The sequence below is a fragment of the Clinocottus analis genome, unplaced genomic scaffold, assembly GCF_023055335.1.
Source record: "Clinocottus analis isolate CAN_PGR_092001 unplaced genomic scaffold, fCliAna1.0.p SCAF_11, whole genome shotgun sequence".
NCBI classification, from domain to species: Eukaryota; Metazoa; Chordata; class Actinopteri; order Perciformes; family Cottidae; genus Clinocottus; species Clinocottus analis.
Genome location: NW_027175832.1, coordinates 135,204 through 152,065, shown reverse-complemented (window position 1 = coordinate 152,065; position 16,862 = coordinate 135,204). Strand labels below are relative to the sequence as shown.

Below are 16,862 nucleotides of genomic sequence, written 5' to 3'. Positions count from 1 at the left end.
CCATCTACATGGAGCATGGTGGCAGCAGCATCATGTCTGAAGGAAACCATCTACATGGAGCATGGTGGCAGCAGCATGATGCTGCTGCCACCATGCGCCATGTACATGCTGCATGGTGGCAGCAGCATCATGCTGCTGCCACCATGCAGCATGATGTGCTATTTTTTTAAATAGATTTGCCAAAATGTGAAAAACTGAATTTAATCCATTTTGGAACGCTCTCTTCTTAAAGGAAAGTGCTGAGAGGACATGATGGGTAAAATACTGTGATAATAATGTCCTCACAATACAAATGAATTGAATATCAAAAATAAAGGAATGGACCTTTGCTCTGGTGTTGGGTAACGTTGACTCTGCAAACACAGCTCTGTGTCAGCTGCAGCTTCTCTGAGCAGATTACAGATTCAGCCTTTTTCTTCTGGTGGTACATGACGTCATTCAGCCTGAAGCGCTGAATAATTATTGAAAAGTAATTACTAGTTGGAGCACTGACATGAACCATCTTGTGACAAACGTTTAATTCTGGAGGTAAATTTGACAGATAATACCAAAGAGATTCTGAAGACTTTTATGTTGTATTGTCTTTCTTTCTGCTTTACACTAAAGTTAAGTTTCTGAACAAAGTCTCTGAATAAAACCCAAAGCCCCCCATGCAAAAGAAAACATGAGATAAACAGAGACTACTGGCATGATTTCATTCAATAAGTTAAACTTCGAACCCAACTGAAACCAGAGCAGAGAACAAACTTTGAAGGAGTCGATGTTTTATCTCCAGTGACCTTTGGCTTTGTGGCAAATTAAACTGTTTAGTTCTGCAGTTCAATGAGTGAGTCAGTGAATTTCCATTATGTGGACATGCGGGAAACCTAATCTCTCCGTCTCATCTACCAGCACACTGAAGCGCGCGCGCGCGCGCACGGACACATTAGGAAACCTGAGCAAAGTTTTGCCTTTTTTTCTCTCTCTTTTCTCTTTTTTCCTCGCAGCTCGGTCGCTATAAAAGCCGCGCTGCCTCTCGGACGGCCTGCCCCGCTGCCTGAGACCCGCCAGCATGCAGACTCTGCTCCTGTTGGCGCTGTTCGGATGCCTCGGTAAGGACGTTTCACGCGTTTTACGCACAGATTGACGCACCGCACCTGCGCTGTTGTTGACCCAGATGTGTTTGCAGCCGCCGCGCTCGCGGCCCCCGCTGACAAGGTGAGATGGTGCGTCACGTCGGACAAAGAACAAGAGAAATGTGCGGCCCTCGCGGCCAAAGCTGCGGCGTTCTCCTGCGTGAGGAGGGACAGCGTGTTGTCCTGCATCGTGGCCATCAGGGTGAGGAGAGCTGCTCATGTTCCACAGGCAACAGCTCCGTCCACGAGACACTTAGGATTGATTATGGAGTGGAGTAAAAAGGACAATATTTCCCTATATATATATATATATATATATATATATATATACACTCTCACTAAATATGCAGGCAACCGTTGGGCACATGAAACCTCACGGTGCTGCTCGGTGACAGTTTGTGGGTGTGGTTCCTTGTGGTCAGGCTGCTGAGGCCGACGCCATCACCCTGGACGGAGGAGACGTCTACACTGCTGGACTCATCAACTACAACCTGCAGCCTATTATTGCTGAGGACTACGGCCCCAGTATGTTCACTGATCAGTGTCTTTACTGACCTAATTAGCACAAGGGAGGGCATTTCTTATTGCATTTGAATTGAGTTACATGTCTTGTCTTTTTCCTCACAATTGTTCTGCCCAAATCCAGCGTCGGACACCTGCTACTACGCTGTTGCTGTGGTGAAGAAGGGCAGTCAGTTTGTCATGAGAGACCTCCAGGGGAAGAAGTCCTGCCACACTGGGTTGGGTAAATCCGCAGGCTGGAACATCCCCATCGGAACGCTGGTGTCCATGGGTTTGATTCAGTGGGACGGCATTGAAGACAAGCCTGTTGAAGAGGGTAAGAGACACTAAATGTGAAGCGCAATCCTCAAATACAAGTTACTGTGCGTAGACGTGATCACAGTGTGAAATGTGTGCGTTTGCTGTGTCAAAGGTCAAAGGCCGTGTCATTTCATACAATGTGAAGCCTGTCGGTTAAACGTGCGCCACAGCCTCTCTGTGCTCCATGTGCAGAGGGTCCTGTTCTCCCAAAGCCGTTGGCGGGCTCCTCGATGTGCGACAAACTGCATGTCGTCTGAACGGCGACGCCGTGAAGACACTCGGCACCTCAGCGCTGCAGTCGGGCTTTTAAACAAACCTGAAATGTGCACACAACGTGGCAGTGAAAAGTGTCTTCAAAACGTGTTGACATAAACACACAAACTGTTGTTGCACATCTCAGCCAGCAGCGAGTTAGCTTAGCTTAGCATAAAGGCTGGAAACAGGGGGAAACAGCTCTGTTGAAAATTCAGTCAGCAGCACCTCTGAAGGTTCTGAACACATGTCATTATTTAAGTTGTAACACAACAGCACCGCGTGGCACATGTAACCCTGTGAAGCCACCATGTTCATGTTTTCTACACTTCAACACAAGTCTTCCTGCTAAACTGAGCTCCCTGCTGTTGGCTTCATGATCACAGACGTGAGAGGGAAACCGATCTTCTCATCTAACTCATCTCTTTTCCCCAAATGGCATGCTATCCTTTGATATAGTAATGTTTTATTTGCCTATTTTAACACCCAGTCAAATGTTATGTTGGCCAAAGAGCAGCTGCCTCGTATATAAGATCCTAGTCATGAAAAGCCAGATTGAGTCTTTCTTTACGGGTTGTGGTGTCGTGGATCTGCTTCACTTCCCGTTCTTGTCTCTCAGCGGTGAGCAACTTCTTCTCGTCCAGCTGTGTCCCGGGGGCAGCGAGCGGCAGCAAACTGTGTCAGCTGTGCCGGGGAGACTGCTCCAAGTCGCACAATGAGCCGTACTACGACTACGGCGGAGCCTTCCAGTCAGTATTCCTCTCTGACCGCTGATCCTTCTTCGTCCTGCTCTGGCTTTATAGTCCTATGCACCTCTGCACATGTATCTTCCAAATATGACCACACATTTGAATCTCTTTGATGCCTTCTGAACCCAGTGGAAAAGCACTCGACTGTCGGTAACAAGCGAGCCACTAATGTGGGCGTGTTGCAGGTGTCTGAAGGACGACGCGGGACAAGTGGCTTTTGTGAAGCACCTCACTGTCCCTGGTTAGTGTCACACGGCCGTCTGTTCTAGTATGAATATCATGTTGAAATAGGTTCCGTTGCCATATAGTAATTAAATAAAGTTCTCCTTTGATGGTCCACTTTGACTTCACAAAGTGTGTTTGTGTCGAAGATTGTATGAACTTTTGTGTTGTTGTGGCCCACTGTCAGAGTCGGAGAAGGCCAACTACGAGCTGCTGTGTAAAGACAACACCAGGGCGCCGATTGACAGCTACAAGTCCTGCCACCTGGCCCGAGCGCCGGCTCACGCTGTCGTCAGCCGCAAGAACGCACAGCTGGCGGAGCTCATCTGGAACAGCCTGAGCGCCGTGCAGGTGCTGAACACCTGCACTGCAGAGGGCACCGTTGAGAAATACCGATTAATTGGAATGTGTAACTTGTGGGCTTCGATAGTGAATTAACTTTATTTTGTCTTTTTAAGGGCTTTGACCTCTTCTCCTCTGAAGCCTTTGCACCCGCCAAAAACCTGATGTTCAAAGACTCGACGGCGAAGCTGGTGAAGCTGCCCGCAAACATCGATTCCTTCCTGTATTTGGGTGCTGGATATGCGAGCATCATCCGCTCCCTGAAGAAAGGTATTTTCATCATAAGGAGATGGAAACACACATTCATCTGTCATGCGACTGCAGACACGGCTCACGGCCGGGCGTCTCTCTGCAGAGCCGACGGGCAGCGCGTCCTCCTCCATCAAGTGGTGCGCCGTGGGCCACGCCGAGACCAGCAAGTGTGACGCGTGGAGCATCAACAGTATGACTGACACCACCACCGCCGTTGAATGCCAGACGGCCCCCACAGTGGACGACTGCCTGAAGATGATCATGGTAGAAGAGTCTTTGTGGAGATGTTCTTGGTTGATTGTTGTGGCGTTTGTCTCTGATGATGTGGCGTCCGTTATCTTCAGCGTAAAGAGGCTGACGCGATGGCAGTGGATGGAGGACAGGTGTACACCGCTGGGAAGTGTGGTCTGGTTCCTGCTATGGTGGAGCAGTACGACGCAGGTGGGAGGCTTAGATATTACACGTTATCGATTTCTACCTTTTCTACCTGAGCAACATGTGAACGTCTGTCTCTCTCCACAGCTCAGTGCAGCAGCCCTGGAGGTAATGCAACCGCATGTTGAGATATCTCCCAAATGCAAAAAAAACGTTGAAATGAAAGAACTTAATCCCAATAATTGTCCGAGGGATATGTTTTGGATTCATCCCCTGCTGTTCTGTCACTATTAGCCTCAGCCTCCTCCTACTACGCTGTTGCTGTGGTGAAGAAGAGTTCAGGCTTGACCTGGGACGCCCTGAAGGGGAAGAGGTCCTGCCACACGGGCGTCGGCAGGACCGCTGGCTGGAACGTGCCGATGGGTCAGATCCACAAGCAGACGGGCGACTGTGACTTCAGTAAGTCTCCTCTGGAAAATCACAAATATAGAAATAAGAAACGCAATGCTAACAATGTTTTCTACCAACCATACCAGAAAATGTTTCATTCATTTCAGTATGCAAAGTTGCAAAATGTTCAAATATGTTAATTACGAAAATCACTTACTTTTTCGTGGTTTAGGCAACTGACAGCCCTGAGTAGAGTTTAAGTAATAATTAACCAAAGAACATGACTCCTTAGTGCGGCAGTATACTTCAAGGAGACGTGGTTTCCTTTTCCACAACCCGAGTGTAACGCTCAAACATTCTCTCCTCTTCTCCTCTCCTCCTCTCCTCTCCTCTCCTCTTCTCCTCCTCTCTAACCCTCTTCTCCTCTCCTCCTCTCCTCTCCTCTCCTCCTCTCTAACTCTCCTCTCCTCCGCTCCTCCTCTCTAACCATCTTCTCCTCTCCTCTCCTCTTCTCCTCTCCTCCTCTCCTCTCCTCCTCTCCTCCTTTCCTCGTCTCCTCCTCTCCTCTCCTCCTCTCTTTCTCTCCTCCTCTCCTCTCCTCCTCTCCTCTCCTCTCTAACTCTCCTCTCCTCTCCTCCTCTCTAACTCTCCTCTCCTCCTCTCCTCCTCTCTAACCCTCTTCTCCTCTTCTCCTCTCCTCCTCTCCTCCTCTCCTCTCCTCTTCTCCTCTCCTCTTCTCCTCTTCTCCTCTCCTCTTCTCCTCTCCTCCTCTCCTCTCCTCCTCTCCTCCTCTCCTCTCCTCCTCTCCTCTCCTCCTCTCCTCCTCTCCTCTCTTCCTCTCCTCTCCTCTCTTTCTCTCCTCCTCTCCTCCTCTCCTCCTCTCCTCTCCTCTTCTCCTCTCCTCTTCTCCTCTTCTCCTCTCCTCTTCTCCTCTCCTCCTCTCCTCTCCTCTCCTCTCCTCTCCTCTTCTCCTCTCCTCCTCTCCTCTTCTCCTCTCCTCTTCTCCTCTTCTCCTCTCCTCTTCTCCTCTCCTCCTCTCCTCTCCTCTCCTCTCCTCTCCTCCTCTCCTCCTCTCCTCTCCTCCTGTCCTCTTCTCCTCTCCTCCTCTCCTCTCCTCCTCTCCTCCTCTCCTCTCTTCCTCTCCTCTCCTCTCTTCCTCTCCTCTCCTCTCCTCCTCTCCTCCTCTCCTCCTCTCCTCTCCTCCTCTCTTCCTCTCCTCCTCTCCTCTCTTCCTCTCCTCTCCTCTCTTTCTCTCTTTCTCTCCTCCTCTCCTCTCCTCCTCTCCTCTCCTCCTCTCCTCCTCTCCTCTTTTCCTCTCCTCTCCTCTCTTTCTCTCTTTCTCTCCTCTCCTCCTCTCCTCCTCTCCTCTCCTCCTGTCCTCTTCTCCTCTCCTCCTCTCCTCTCCTCCTCTCCTCCTCTCCTCTCTTCCTCTCCTCTCCTCTCTTCCTCTCCTCTCCTCTCCTCCTCTCCTCCTCTCCTCCTCTCCTCTCCTCCTCTCCTCCTCTCCTCTCTTCCTCTCCTCTCCTCTCTTTCTCTCTTTCTCTCCTCCTCTCCTCTCTTCCTCTCCTCTCCTCCTCTCCTCTCCTCCTCTCCTCCTCTCCTCCTCTCCTCTCCTCCTCTCCTCCTCTCCTCTCCTCCTGTCCTCTTCTCCTCTCCTCCTCTCCTCTCCTCCTCTCCTCTCCTCCTCTCCTCTCTTCCTCTCCTCTCCTCTCTTCCTCTCCTCTCCTCTCCTCCTGTCCTCCTCTCCTCCTCTCCTCTCCTCCTCTCCTCCTCTCCTCTCTTCCTCTCCTCCTCTCCTCTCTTCCTCTCCTCTCCTCTCTTTCTCTCTTTCTCTCCTCCTCTCCTCTCCTCCTCTCCTCTCCTCCTCTCCTCTCCTCCTCTCCTCCTCTCCTCTCTTCCTCTCCTCCTCTCCTCTCTTCCTCTCCTCTCCTCTCTTTCTCTCTTTCTCTCCTCCTCTCCTCTCCTCCTCTCCTCTCCTCCTCTCCTCTCTTCCTCTCCTCCTCTCCTCTCTTCCTCTCCTCTCCTCTCTTTCTCTCTTTCTCTCCTCCTCTCCTCTCTTCCTCTCCTCTCCTCCTCTCCTCTCCTCCTCTCCTCCTCTCCTCTCCTAAGCTAAGTTCTTCAGCAGTGGCTGTGCCCCCGGCTCAGAGCCCAGCTCTCCTTTCTGTGCTCAGTGTGCCGGCAGCGGCACGGCGGTGGGAGATGAGTTCAAGTGCAAAGCCAGTGCTGAAGAGCAGTATTACGGCTACGCTGGAGCCTTAAGGTCAGAGGAATGACTCTCCGCTCGCACTTCTGCACTCGCCTGTGTTCAAAGGATATAGAGACTCTTGCTTTCTTTCTGAGAATCATCAACAGACGGATGGGCTCACATGGTTCGATGTGTCCGAGCTTCAACCAGGAGGCCGAGATGAGCGCAAAGACTCCAAAAAACCCTGAAACCAACAATGTTTTTACACAATTTTTCCAGGCGCGTTGTATAATTTGTTTTAGGCATATTGTTTTACTTTTGAAGAGAGCCAGGTTAGCGGCTTCCCCTGCGTCATTCTTTATGCTAAGCTAACTGCATTCCAACTCCAGCTTATTACTTAATACTCTGGTTTCAATGTTCTCACCTGACAAAGCAAATGAATGCATTTACCAAGATGGGCAAACTATTCTGTTATAATTGTTCTTCCAGTTCACCCTGCTGGTGGAAACCCACGGTCATATTGCCCAAGTTATGTTTTCTCGTACCGATCTAGATGTCTGATTGCGGATTCTGGTGATGTTGCCTTCGTCAAACACTCAACCATTCTGGAAAACTCAGATGGTAAGAGACCGACTGACCGGTCTGCATCGACACTGCCAACGTGTTGGTTAAAACTATAACTCCTGCCACTCTTCTTCGTTAAAGTCAACCAGGACGACTACCAGCTGATCTGTCCGGGGAAGAATCCGGTGCCAGTCACTGACTACCTGTCCTGCCACCTGGCCGCCGTGCCCGCTCACGCGGTGGTGACTCGTCCGGAGAGCCGCAACGAGGTTGTTCGCGTTCTCCAAACGCAGCAGGTCAGTGAGCGGAAATGACAGGGTAAAAGTCCCAAAGGGCATTCGTGGTTGCACACTTGTTTTGCATTTTACAGACGTTTTCCTCACTTTCAACGGCATGTTTTACTTTTCTTTTATTTCTCGACATAGGCCCTATTCCGTGCCCCTGATGCCTCGTTCAGCTTGTTCAAGTCAGAAGCAGGAAAGAACCTCCTCTTCAAGGACTCCACTAAGTGTCTCCAGGAGGTTGAAGTGGGAACAAGCTACGACAGGTTTCTGGGAACAGAGTACATGACTGCCATGAATTCGCTCAGACAGTGTGGGCTTACCACCCCAGGTTTGTACTACTGTTGGTCAAATCAAGCGTGATGGGACAGTTGAGAGCCTCACTTTCTAATCGCGTCTGTAGCTGAGACGCATCACATTCAGCACAAATATGTGTCTGTCATTTTTTTCTTTTTCTGTTTCCAACAGATCTGGAGAAATCTTGCACTTTCCATTCCTGCCAGGAACAAAACTAGAGACATCCAGGGAGCGTGTGGTGCTTCATCAGCGCTCAGTGATTCGGGCACCTTAACCACACTTCCACACTCAACCCCTAGATTGCCACGTGTATTTTCTGATCTTGTGGTAGACCTGTTTTTAGAAGAACAACCGACAAACGCATATGTTGCACTACCATTACTTACAAATCAACTGTCCGGTGACCAATCATGTCCTCGTGTGGCTGTCGTCATGCTGTTGCAACACAATGTTACCTGTGTTATGGGATCAACGATGTTTTGTTAACACGCGCCTGAAGTTTCTCAAATAAAGCCTTTTTAATGCTCCTTTGAGGTGACAGTATGGTCTGCGTTTGTAATCGAGTAATGTTTAGGAATTCATCATATATCACTAGATGATGCAGTATTATTGTAATTGACAAAGTATATACAATGGGCAATCTCATCAAATTTGCTTCCAATGCCAGCAGTCAAGAACAAATGCTGTGGCTTATTGGCTGTAATGTAACTGAAGCATTGTGTAAAACACTCCTGGGGTCCAAATGGACTGATACAAAATGTACATGGGCTTGATAAACATAACTGGTCCTGTATAAGAGATGCAATACCAAAGTCTTACCCCCAAGTAATTACTATAATTATCATGATGATAATTCATTCCGTCATTCTTCCATTGCAGCTGCTCCCTCGTTCGTCTGCATTTCCACAGACTTTAGAAAGGAATTATTAAATATCTTTTTGGACGAGAAGGGTGTCCATTATAGTAAGAATATGGGCCATTGTGCTTTTTGCTTGAACCTCCAAGAGGGGCTACCAACAAACATGGAGGGATGTGATCATTAGCAGACATGAAATGCAGTATTCCTGGGAGACTTTTCACAGAACATGGAGCTCATCTCCATCATTTATTGGGCAATAGACAGACACATCCCGGGCTTAGGGTTAGTGATTGAAGTTTTCATGGCCAAACAAGCCCTTGGCAAACATCAACCTTGAGTTTTATTGACAACTGTTTGTGGTAAATAAGTCCAATTCAATTGTATTTAAAATGATGCACCATGTAAATTTTGACAGGTTGCCCATATACAATTTATGTAGACCGCACAGGGAATCATTTCATACACCAACACATTTTATAGAAAATAAATCAGAACTGTTTGATAATCAATTCATCTTCTCTGTGCTTTTTCAGGTCATATCTAATCGTAAATATCACACAAATATTAAATTAACTGTTTGTTGAAACTACAAGTCCTTTGAATATTTCACCTTGGGCTTTGATAAATTACTTTTTTTAAACTATTTTCTTACATTTACCAGAAAGAAATAATTATAATAATAATTATAATAATTAAGTCATAAAGAAAAGATTAGTCGATAATAAAAATATTTTTAATGCCAATATTCTCCTATCCATTAATAATGGGTACAAATGAGCAGTCCTTGGATAAAAGCAGTATTGTTTTGGGCATTGCATTAGCTTCATCCTACTTGACAATAAGATTAAGGACAGACCAATTAATCAGCATCATAATTGTTCATTTGCCAAGTATGTTGAACATACAAGGAATTTAACTCGGTGAAAGGTGTATAACAATAAACATAGAATAAAACAATGTAAAAATACAAATACACTAAAAATAATAAACATAGTGCAATAATAGATAAATATGACAAATAACAAACATAATAGTACAAAAACGTGTCAATTTCAATAGACTCTCAGGTTGGTAAGATCAAAACCAGCCAACCTAGTCTCTTCCGTGGTGTTCTTACCCAGATGGACTTTTAGTTTAGTTAGAAACTAAAAAATAATAATGCTTTGATACCGCTCAGGACTTAATTCTTAATATCGGACCAGCTGTCTGGCCCAGCATAACAGTAGGCTATGTGAAATGCATGGTGTGAGTATGTTTGTTTAAGCTAGTATTGTACTTTGAATAACAGACTGAGAGGCAAACACTGACGAATTTATGTCGGCTCCTGTATCACGTGACCAAGGAAGCGGCATCAAACTGTAATTCTCCCGGAAGTTACCCATGCGACTTCGAGGCGCACCGGCTCCATACAGCAGAAACATCGCATTATGGCCTCGCGCTGAGCCTCCTGATGCGACAGTTGTGTACATACTTTACCGGCAATCCGTCACCATCGACGCCTTGATCATGGACCTCCGGTCCAGAGGCTTTTTTCGGGGCCATCGGAGTTGTCATTAGTACTCCCAAAGTACTATATTATTTGATTTTGAGCACTGTCACTTTTGCACGCCCGGGGATTTAAACCGAAGTGACAGTAGTAGCACTCACCCCATCTGCCGGTCAGCTAGCTAGCTCGCTAAGTAAATAGCCAAGAAGGGCATCACTTTTCTTTTGGAGTAAAGGACAAGGAAACTACAACACCACTACTTTCAGTAACACCAGACTGACCAGTGGCCGACTCCCCGAGTTCCCAACATACTCAGTATTGATTCCTGGTAAGAATAAAACCAACTGACGATGGAAGTAATAGCTTGAAGTACACCCGATCCGGGCTTAATTTTCGTCAAAGGCATCCAGGCTAGCTAGCTAATGCTAGCCGGTTGAGCAGGCCCTACCGGCTGTCATTTCCCTGAGCTAGCGTGCTAATCTAAAGAAAATATACGAAATCCAATGCATCAGAATGTGTTATCGCTCGTATAAAGGTAGGCGCTTCATCGTGTGGGCTTATGGGGAGCTGCGTTGCGACCGTGAGCTGAAATGACAGTGGGAATGACAGCCCGGTCGCTCTTGTGGCTAATATTCAGCTAGTTAGTTGGTGACCGTTGGCTCCGAAGGCTCGTGTGTGAACGCCAGTTAGCCGGTAACACCGGTTTACGGACGGGTTGATGGTGATGTTTTGACAGAAAAAAACTGATGTCATTTGTTTTGTCTTTGCGATATTGGGTCTGAAGTATGTCAGGTTGAAGGGTTCATCCGCTCTCGGATCTCGCTGGGCCTGTAATTAAATACACCTCGTAGGACGGGATGGGGCAGGGCTGCTAACGTTATCCGACGTTAGCTCCACTGTAACCTAATCAGTTTCAAGTGGTGCAACGGTATCGTCAGGACCGGCTTTATTAGCTGTTCTCGGGTTTCGACCCGTCAACATGTTGTCCGTCGGTACAGCAGAAACAACCCAATCAAGTTCTGTTTGCTTTCGAGTAAAATGTGGATTCGAACATTCAGCCACGTCGCGTAACGGAGCAGAACGTCTCTGATAGTGGGACACGTAACGTCAGTGTTAGCCGGCTGTCGGCTAACGATTTAACCTGCTTTCGACCGGGAGTACTGCCTCGTTAGCGGGCCAGTAAAAATGTCCTTTCGTCCTTTTGAACTCCACTAAGACATGGTGGGGACATTTTCTTCGACTAGCTGTCACATTTAATGACGGCTCATAAACCGGGATCCATCTCTGCTGACGGAACCATATGGTAGCTTTGTACGTCGATGCCCTGTCTGAAAGAAGCATGGCGTAAGCTAGCAGCTAACGACAGTTCCTGTGTCAGCAGGTGGATGACACGTCTGCGAGGGCTTTTCATCAGATTTGACTTATTTCCAGTGTCTGTTGTTATTCCAGCATATGGACAACCATGATTTGTATTCACAAGGAGGAAAACTGCGTTCGGTTTTGAAACTGATATCAAGTTTAACGTTATTAGAGTGGACTATGTGCACATGTAGTGTAGCTGAGCACAACCATGGGGCATGGAAGCCACTGGTAAGACAGTAAATGAACTTTGACCTGAGGGATCCATTTTCTTAAATTCACTTACTACCAGACTAGTTCAAGTGCATTTTGTTGAGTTATGATTAAAAAAAAATTGTACAATCAAATTGCCCCCCCTCCCCCTTTTTTCCATAAAAAAGTTATTTTAATTATAGCCACTATGACCTCTTTTCTACTCAAACAACCGTTAGTTTTGGGTGGATGTTTAAAACTCATGATTTCATTGTTATCTGATTGAGCAAGGAATCTGCAGATGATGTCTGCAATAATTGCTCATGGGAGGTGGTGGTCTTATCATAGGCGAAAACACAGACCACACCCTCTCTGTTGGCTCAGTGATGCCACACTTAAGCTTCTCGTCTCACAGCGTTGAGTAATATCTAACCTGTTTGACTGCAATCGTCATATGTAGATAATAACTTTAAACTGAAACCAATTTCCTCTTAATGTCTTTCTTTATCACTTAATGAATTGAAAATTGAAAAAGGTTGTTTACCTTTTTCAATTTATTTATTATTTCTTGTTCCTCTCTTCCTCATAAAGGCTGGCAACACAAGGCCACCCTAATGCAGAACCATAAAAGAACGTGAAATGAACAAACCACCACAGCCTATAACGGGACCTTCGCCTGTCCCAAACCCTTCCCCATCTCCTGGATTGACACAGGTAAGAGTAGCTGACCTTGTAGAATCCAAGTATAGTGTTTTGGTTCAGGTAGATTAAGGTTTGGTAACATCTATTTTTATCTTCCATTCTCTCCTTTTCAAGGCCGCATATGGTCCTGGACAGCCCCCCTCTCTTGTTTTTGCCACCCCTCCACAAATGAACTCTGCACCACAGCCAAGACAGGTAAAGTTCATAGACTGTTGTTACCCCCTCTTTTCTGCTAAAGTTTTTGCATTCAGTGTTCCAAGTGTGGTATATTTAGCCTTGTACGGGAAGCTTCCCTTTCCTACTCTTTCACACAGACTTCTGACAAGCTTCTTCTGCTTATAAGGCTTTGGCTAAATCTTTGTGTGTGTTGTGTGTGTGTGTTTTGGCCTATTTTTCTGGTTCCTCCTTGAATGTCAATCTTGACTTCTTTCCTCTCTTCTGCTGTCCTCCCAGTTTGCTGCAGGCCCCCGTACTTTACACCAACAGGTACTAACACCCCTCACGTTCCCTCACATCCCCAATGTGTCCTTAATGTAGTGCAGGCTTTCAGTTCCACATGTTGGAAAATTAGACGAGAACGCTCTAGTGTTTATTAGATGAGATCCCTTTTCCCGAGATCCAGTAACGTTGAGTTCTATATTAAATTCTAGGAATGCATATTCCTCTATAGAAAGTTGTACCATTTGTTTTCTTTAGGTTGTTGTCACAATGTTTTAAGAGTTCACACAGGCCCTTTTTATTCTTTATTCATCATGCACATAACAATATAGTTCAATATTCAAGTCAATGTATTTGAGTACCTGCTGCATTCAAACATAGTTTCACTGTCCGCATGCAACTGCAACCCTTAAAGTCATTCTTAAACAGCTCAAAACTGGGACCCGCAGGACTTGTGGGTGATCTAACCTCCAGACCAGTTCAGATTTGCATGTGGTTGTTTGAGCTTACTGTTCATGGCTGACATATGTTGCTGCTGTCTTTCATACTCTACTTTCTTAAACCTTGTGATCTCAGCCTTCCACATTGTCTCCTGTCTTCATTTTCACCTTAATCTCACTCCCTCTCTTGCTTTTTGCTCATGTGTTGTGCGGCTGAAGGGTGGATACAGAGCATTACAGGTAACAGCTTTTCTCTTTGCTCCTCCCTTAACTCAGGCTTACCTCCGTGTAGCAGGAGACATGACAGTCGGTACAATTTAGACTCGGTGTAACCCAAAAAACGAACTTGCTGTACACATTAGCAGTAGCTGTGCGTGCCTTCAGCTGAGGTTAAGAGTGTGTGTGTGTGTGTGTGTGTGACAGGAGACACACACACAAGCACAACACATGGGTTAGGACCACCACCATAGTTTAGACACTAAATGCACACACAGAGCAACAGGTTTTACTTGTGTCATGATAAACTCTTCATCCTTCTCCTTCCTCCATCCTTTTCCAGAGTTACTATCAGAACCGACCAGCCATGGCTGCCAGTGCTCCAAGGGTGCAGACGAGTAGTGGCCCGCGACCTGTTGGACCTACTCACGTCTACCCGCCCAGCTCCCAGATGATGATGATCTCCCAGCAGCAGCTGTCTTTTGCTGGCTCCCCTCAAAGCTACTTCATCCCCCCTGGACAGGTTTGTTCACATCAGTAATGACCCATTTGTTAAAATGACACGCATATTATTGGTCTTTCCAGCAACCCACCAACATGATACTGAGTATATGCTCATGTTATTAAGGTACTGGCCCCAGTGTAAGATGCAATTTCTTTTTTAAGTGGTGGGAGGTCAATGTCTGACGCATGTTAATAATTGTAGATGTTCTCTTCAGTCAGAGAGAGTACTTGCCCTTACAGAGTGAGCATTCATTTGAATTGTTTAGGAAGCCCATTTTTGGCTCCGGTAGTTTCCTGAGAGCTCATTTATTCAAAAGCATTTTCCTGATTGGGGGTGCCGAATCATCTGTCAAGCAGCCGCAAATTCCCAATGTCATAGTCATAATGGGATGCTCGAAAAGACTGAAGGAGGCCAACCACCAGAGAAACTAATTCTGTCTGCTTGCAAGAGCCTGATCGGAGAGTGTGTGTGAGAATGTGTGACTTGATAGACACAATGAAGAATTAGCTGCTTTTGAAAGCAAATTTAGACGAGCTACACAAATGTGAGTTTCTTATCTTCAGGTTTGAGGAAGTGGTCCCATCTTTTTTGGGCCAAAACATTACGTTACTGAGGAGTGCGTTGACTGACGCTCTGTTGTCGTCTCTGACTCTTTACTTTGTCTCTGCAGTACCGGACTCCATACATGCCTCCGACTCAGCAGTATCCCGTTGCCAGTGGTACGGCGGGCTTCTATCCGGGAACGAGCCCAGCTGAATACCCTGCGTATGGTAAGAGAGTGACAGCGGCAACCAAGCACGACCATAAACATGGAGGATTGTCAGTTAAAACGGGGGCTAAGTCTTGACCAGAGATTTTAAGTTGAAGCATGTAGTTTTAGTCCATGTTCCATTTTCACACCCGTCTTTGCCCATAAGGTATCGCTGGGTGTGTTGTGGCTTTGCTTTGCTGGTTGGTGTGTTTTTAGTGTCTTTTGGGGTCAAAACGGTGCTGTATGTGGTGAACTGCCAGTTGCATGTGGTTCTGGCTCGATTCTGCTTTGGCCTGTGTTCTTTCTATCTGCAGTCTCACCGGACACTGCCTTACGGGTTCCATGAAATGGCTTGGAGATATTTTGCTGGATGCATGTCCATAGAAACACTTTGGGTGGGATTTGATATTGGGAGGGATCAAATTTAAATCTAAAGTATCCGAGACAAAGACCAAATTGAAGGATGCACTACTGCGCTTCTGCAAACACACTCCTGACTTGTGTTACTGCTACAAATGCTCATTTGCTGGAGGACAAATGTTCTACAGATTTTTCTAAATTGTGAGGCATTGACTAAAACTAAAAATTCCCATTTCATTGGCTCAAATTATTCAGTAAACACAACTAAAACTTTCCAGGGAGAAAGTGATGATTTGCATTGAAAGGATTGCAAAAAACCATCCCAGTTGACGTACGAACAAGATGCAGCCAGGAACACGCGTTCAATACGTTGTTCATTTCATGGAACCTTTTTTAACACCCTGCTTCCTCTGGATCCTTTCATTAACTCATTCTGCATCTGTCTCTTCCTGCCCTCTCTCCTTCTTTCCTCCCTCTCCCGTCCCTCACTCCCTTCCTCTCGTTTGCTGCGTTGGTTCAGAGCCCTCTCTTGCTGCGAGGGAGAGGCGGGGTGGTGGGGGGAGAGGGGGCGGGCGAGAGAATGGCCGTCTCTCTCTCCACGGTGCTCCTCTCACCTCCCAGCGCTACCCTGGTGAGTAGTGTGTGCTTGTGTGTTGGTCAGCAGGCTTTAGTGGCAAAAACCTCTGTGGCCCTTCCTGTCTCTAACGGCGTCGTACATGTGTTTTCTCAGGCTTTCTTTTTGGTCACACACATCTTCACTTGTATATGTAAATGGTTTACAAAGTGATGGTTGCATACATCAAAATATCTAACCGGAGCCTTAACAAGTACACCTTAAGTCATGAACACTGTCAGTGCAGCATAGGTTATCGTTAGGATGGAGGAGGGAACAATATATGTTCCATTATCATAAAGGCTGAAAGAACAAAATGCACCAGCTCTGAAATCAATCTCACCCTCATTTGCTGCTTCAGACCAGCGGCTCGCTGCAGACAGGACGGGTCGGCCCGCCTGCACGGGCCGACCCGTCCTGTCTGCAGCGAGCCGCTGCCGGCCTGCAGAGTTCTTGCGAGCCGGGCCAGAATTTCCACCTGAACAATTTCACATACTTCACATTTTTATGAGATGATTCATCGGATTACTGTGAAAAAAATCGTGGTTTGCAAGTTTCTTGTCTTATAATTATCAGCTAGCAAGTAATGTTGTCATTCTATTAAACGGCACTTCAACAGGCTGCTTCTGTCCGACCTTGAGTCTGGATGGGAAGGTTATCTCTTCAAGCCTGCGTCATTACTGCTTTCATACTATTGTGTTTGAGGCTGAATGTTGTTAACGTCCACACAGGCGAGCAGTGACATCTGTGGTTTTGTTGCATTTCGTCCGTCATTCGTTCAGTTCAACGCACTAATCGGCAGATTAGACTATATGAACATAAGAAGTATACTTTTCTATCTTGCCTTGATCTTGACACACACACACACACAGTTTTTTTGTTCTGCAGGACCCTTCACTCTGTTGTTGTGTGTTTTTTTTAATTTGTATCTTTTATTAAGGTAAAGAGTATGGCCTAAACCCACCACTGGCCTTGCAAATAAATCATTTTTGGTCAAAGTTACAGGATTCAGGTCTTGTGACTCCTGGACGGACCGTTATTTTAGTGTGAAACTGCTTCTTAAGTATTTTCTTTTCATGAATGCTTTTTCTTTTA

At 46.5% G+C, this 16,862-nt stretch overlaps 2 protein-coding genes across 2 annotated transcripts in view; both read left to right on the top strand.

The window, feature by feature from the left end:
• Positions 1 to 993: 993 nt before the first annotated feature.
• Positions 994 to 8,377, top strand: tfa (transferrin-a). Its single transcript, XM_068601975.1, has 17 exons — positions 994 to 1,091; positions 1,169 to 1,317; positions 1,538 to 1,640; positions 1,762 to 1,953; positions 2,809 to 2,938; positions 3,124 to 3,179; positions 3,348 to 3,511; positions 3,619 to 3,772; positions 3,858 to 4,018; positions 4,099 to 4,195; positions 4,277 to 4,297; positions 4,424 to 4,588; positions 6,629 to 6,779; positions 7,258 to 7,325; positions 7,410 to 7,564; positions 7,694 to 7,880; positions 8,018 to 8,377. Exons 1-17 carry the CDS (start codon positions 1,052 to 1,054, stop codon positions 8,062 to 8,064), a joined length of 2,040 nt encoding a protein of 679 aa, XP_068458076.1. The 5' UTR covers positions 994 to 1,051; the 3' UTR covers positions 8,065 to 8,377.
• Positions 8,378 to 10,077: 1,700 nt separating this feature from the next.
• The window catches only part of LOC137802200 (eukaryotic translation initiation factor 4 gamma 1-like), a 16,806-nt gene continuing 10,021 nt past the window's right edge, over positions 10,078 to 16,862 (top strand). Inside the window, exons 1-7 of the mRNA XM_068599862.1 lie at positions 10,078 to 10,519; positions 12,334 to 12,456; positions 12,559 to 12,639; positions 12,898 to 12,930; positions 13,542 to 13,562; positions 13,882 to 14,061; positions 14,714 to 14,813. Of these exons, the coding sequence (XP_068455963.1) occupies positions 12,382 to 12,456; positions 12,559 to 12,639; positions 12,898 to 12,930; positions 13,542 to 13,562; positions 13,882 to 14,061; positions 14,714 to 14,813 (490 nt within the window). The 5' untranslated portion in view covers positions 10,078 to 10,519; positions 12,334 to 12,381. The remainder of the gene's footprint in view (positions 10,520 to 12,333; positions 12,457 to 12,558; positions 12,640 to 12,897; positions 12,931 to 13,541; positions 13,563 to 13,881; positions 14,062 to 14,713; positions 14,814 to 16,862) is intronic.

Coding starts and splice junctions, on each gene's coding strand:
- tfa (XM_068601975.1), top strand. CDS start 1,052: ATGCAGACTCTGCTCCTGTTGGCGCTGTTCGGATGCCTCG. Junction 3,773..3,857: donor CATCCGCTCCCTGAAGAAAG/GTATTTTCATCA, acceptor GTCTCTCTGCAG/AGCCGACGGGCAGCGCGTCC. Junction 6,780..7,257: donor GGCTACGCTGGAGCCTTAAG/GTCAGAGGAATG, acceptor GTACCGATCTAG/ATGTCTGATTGCGGATTCTG.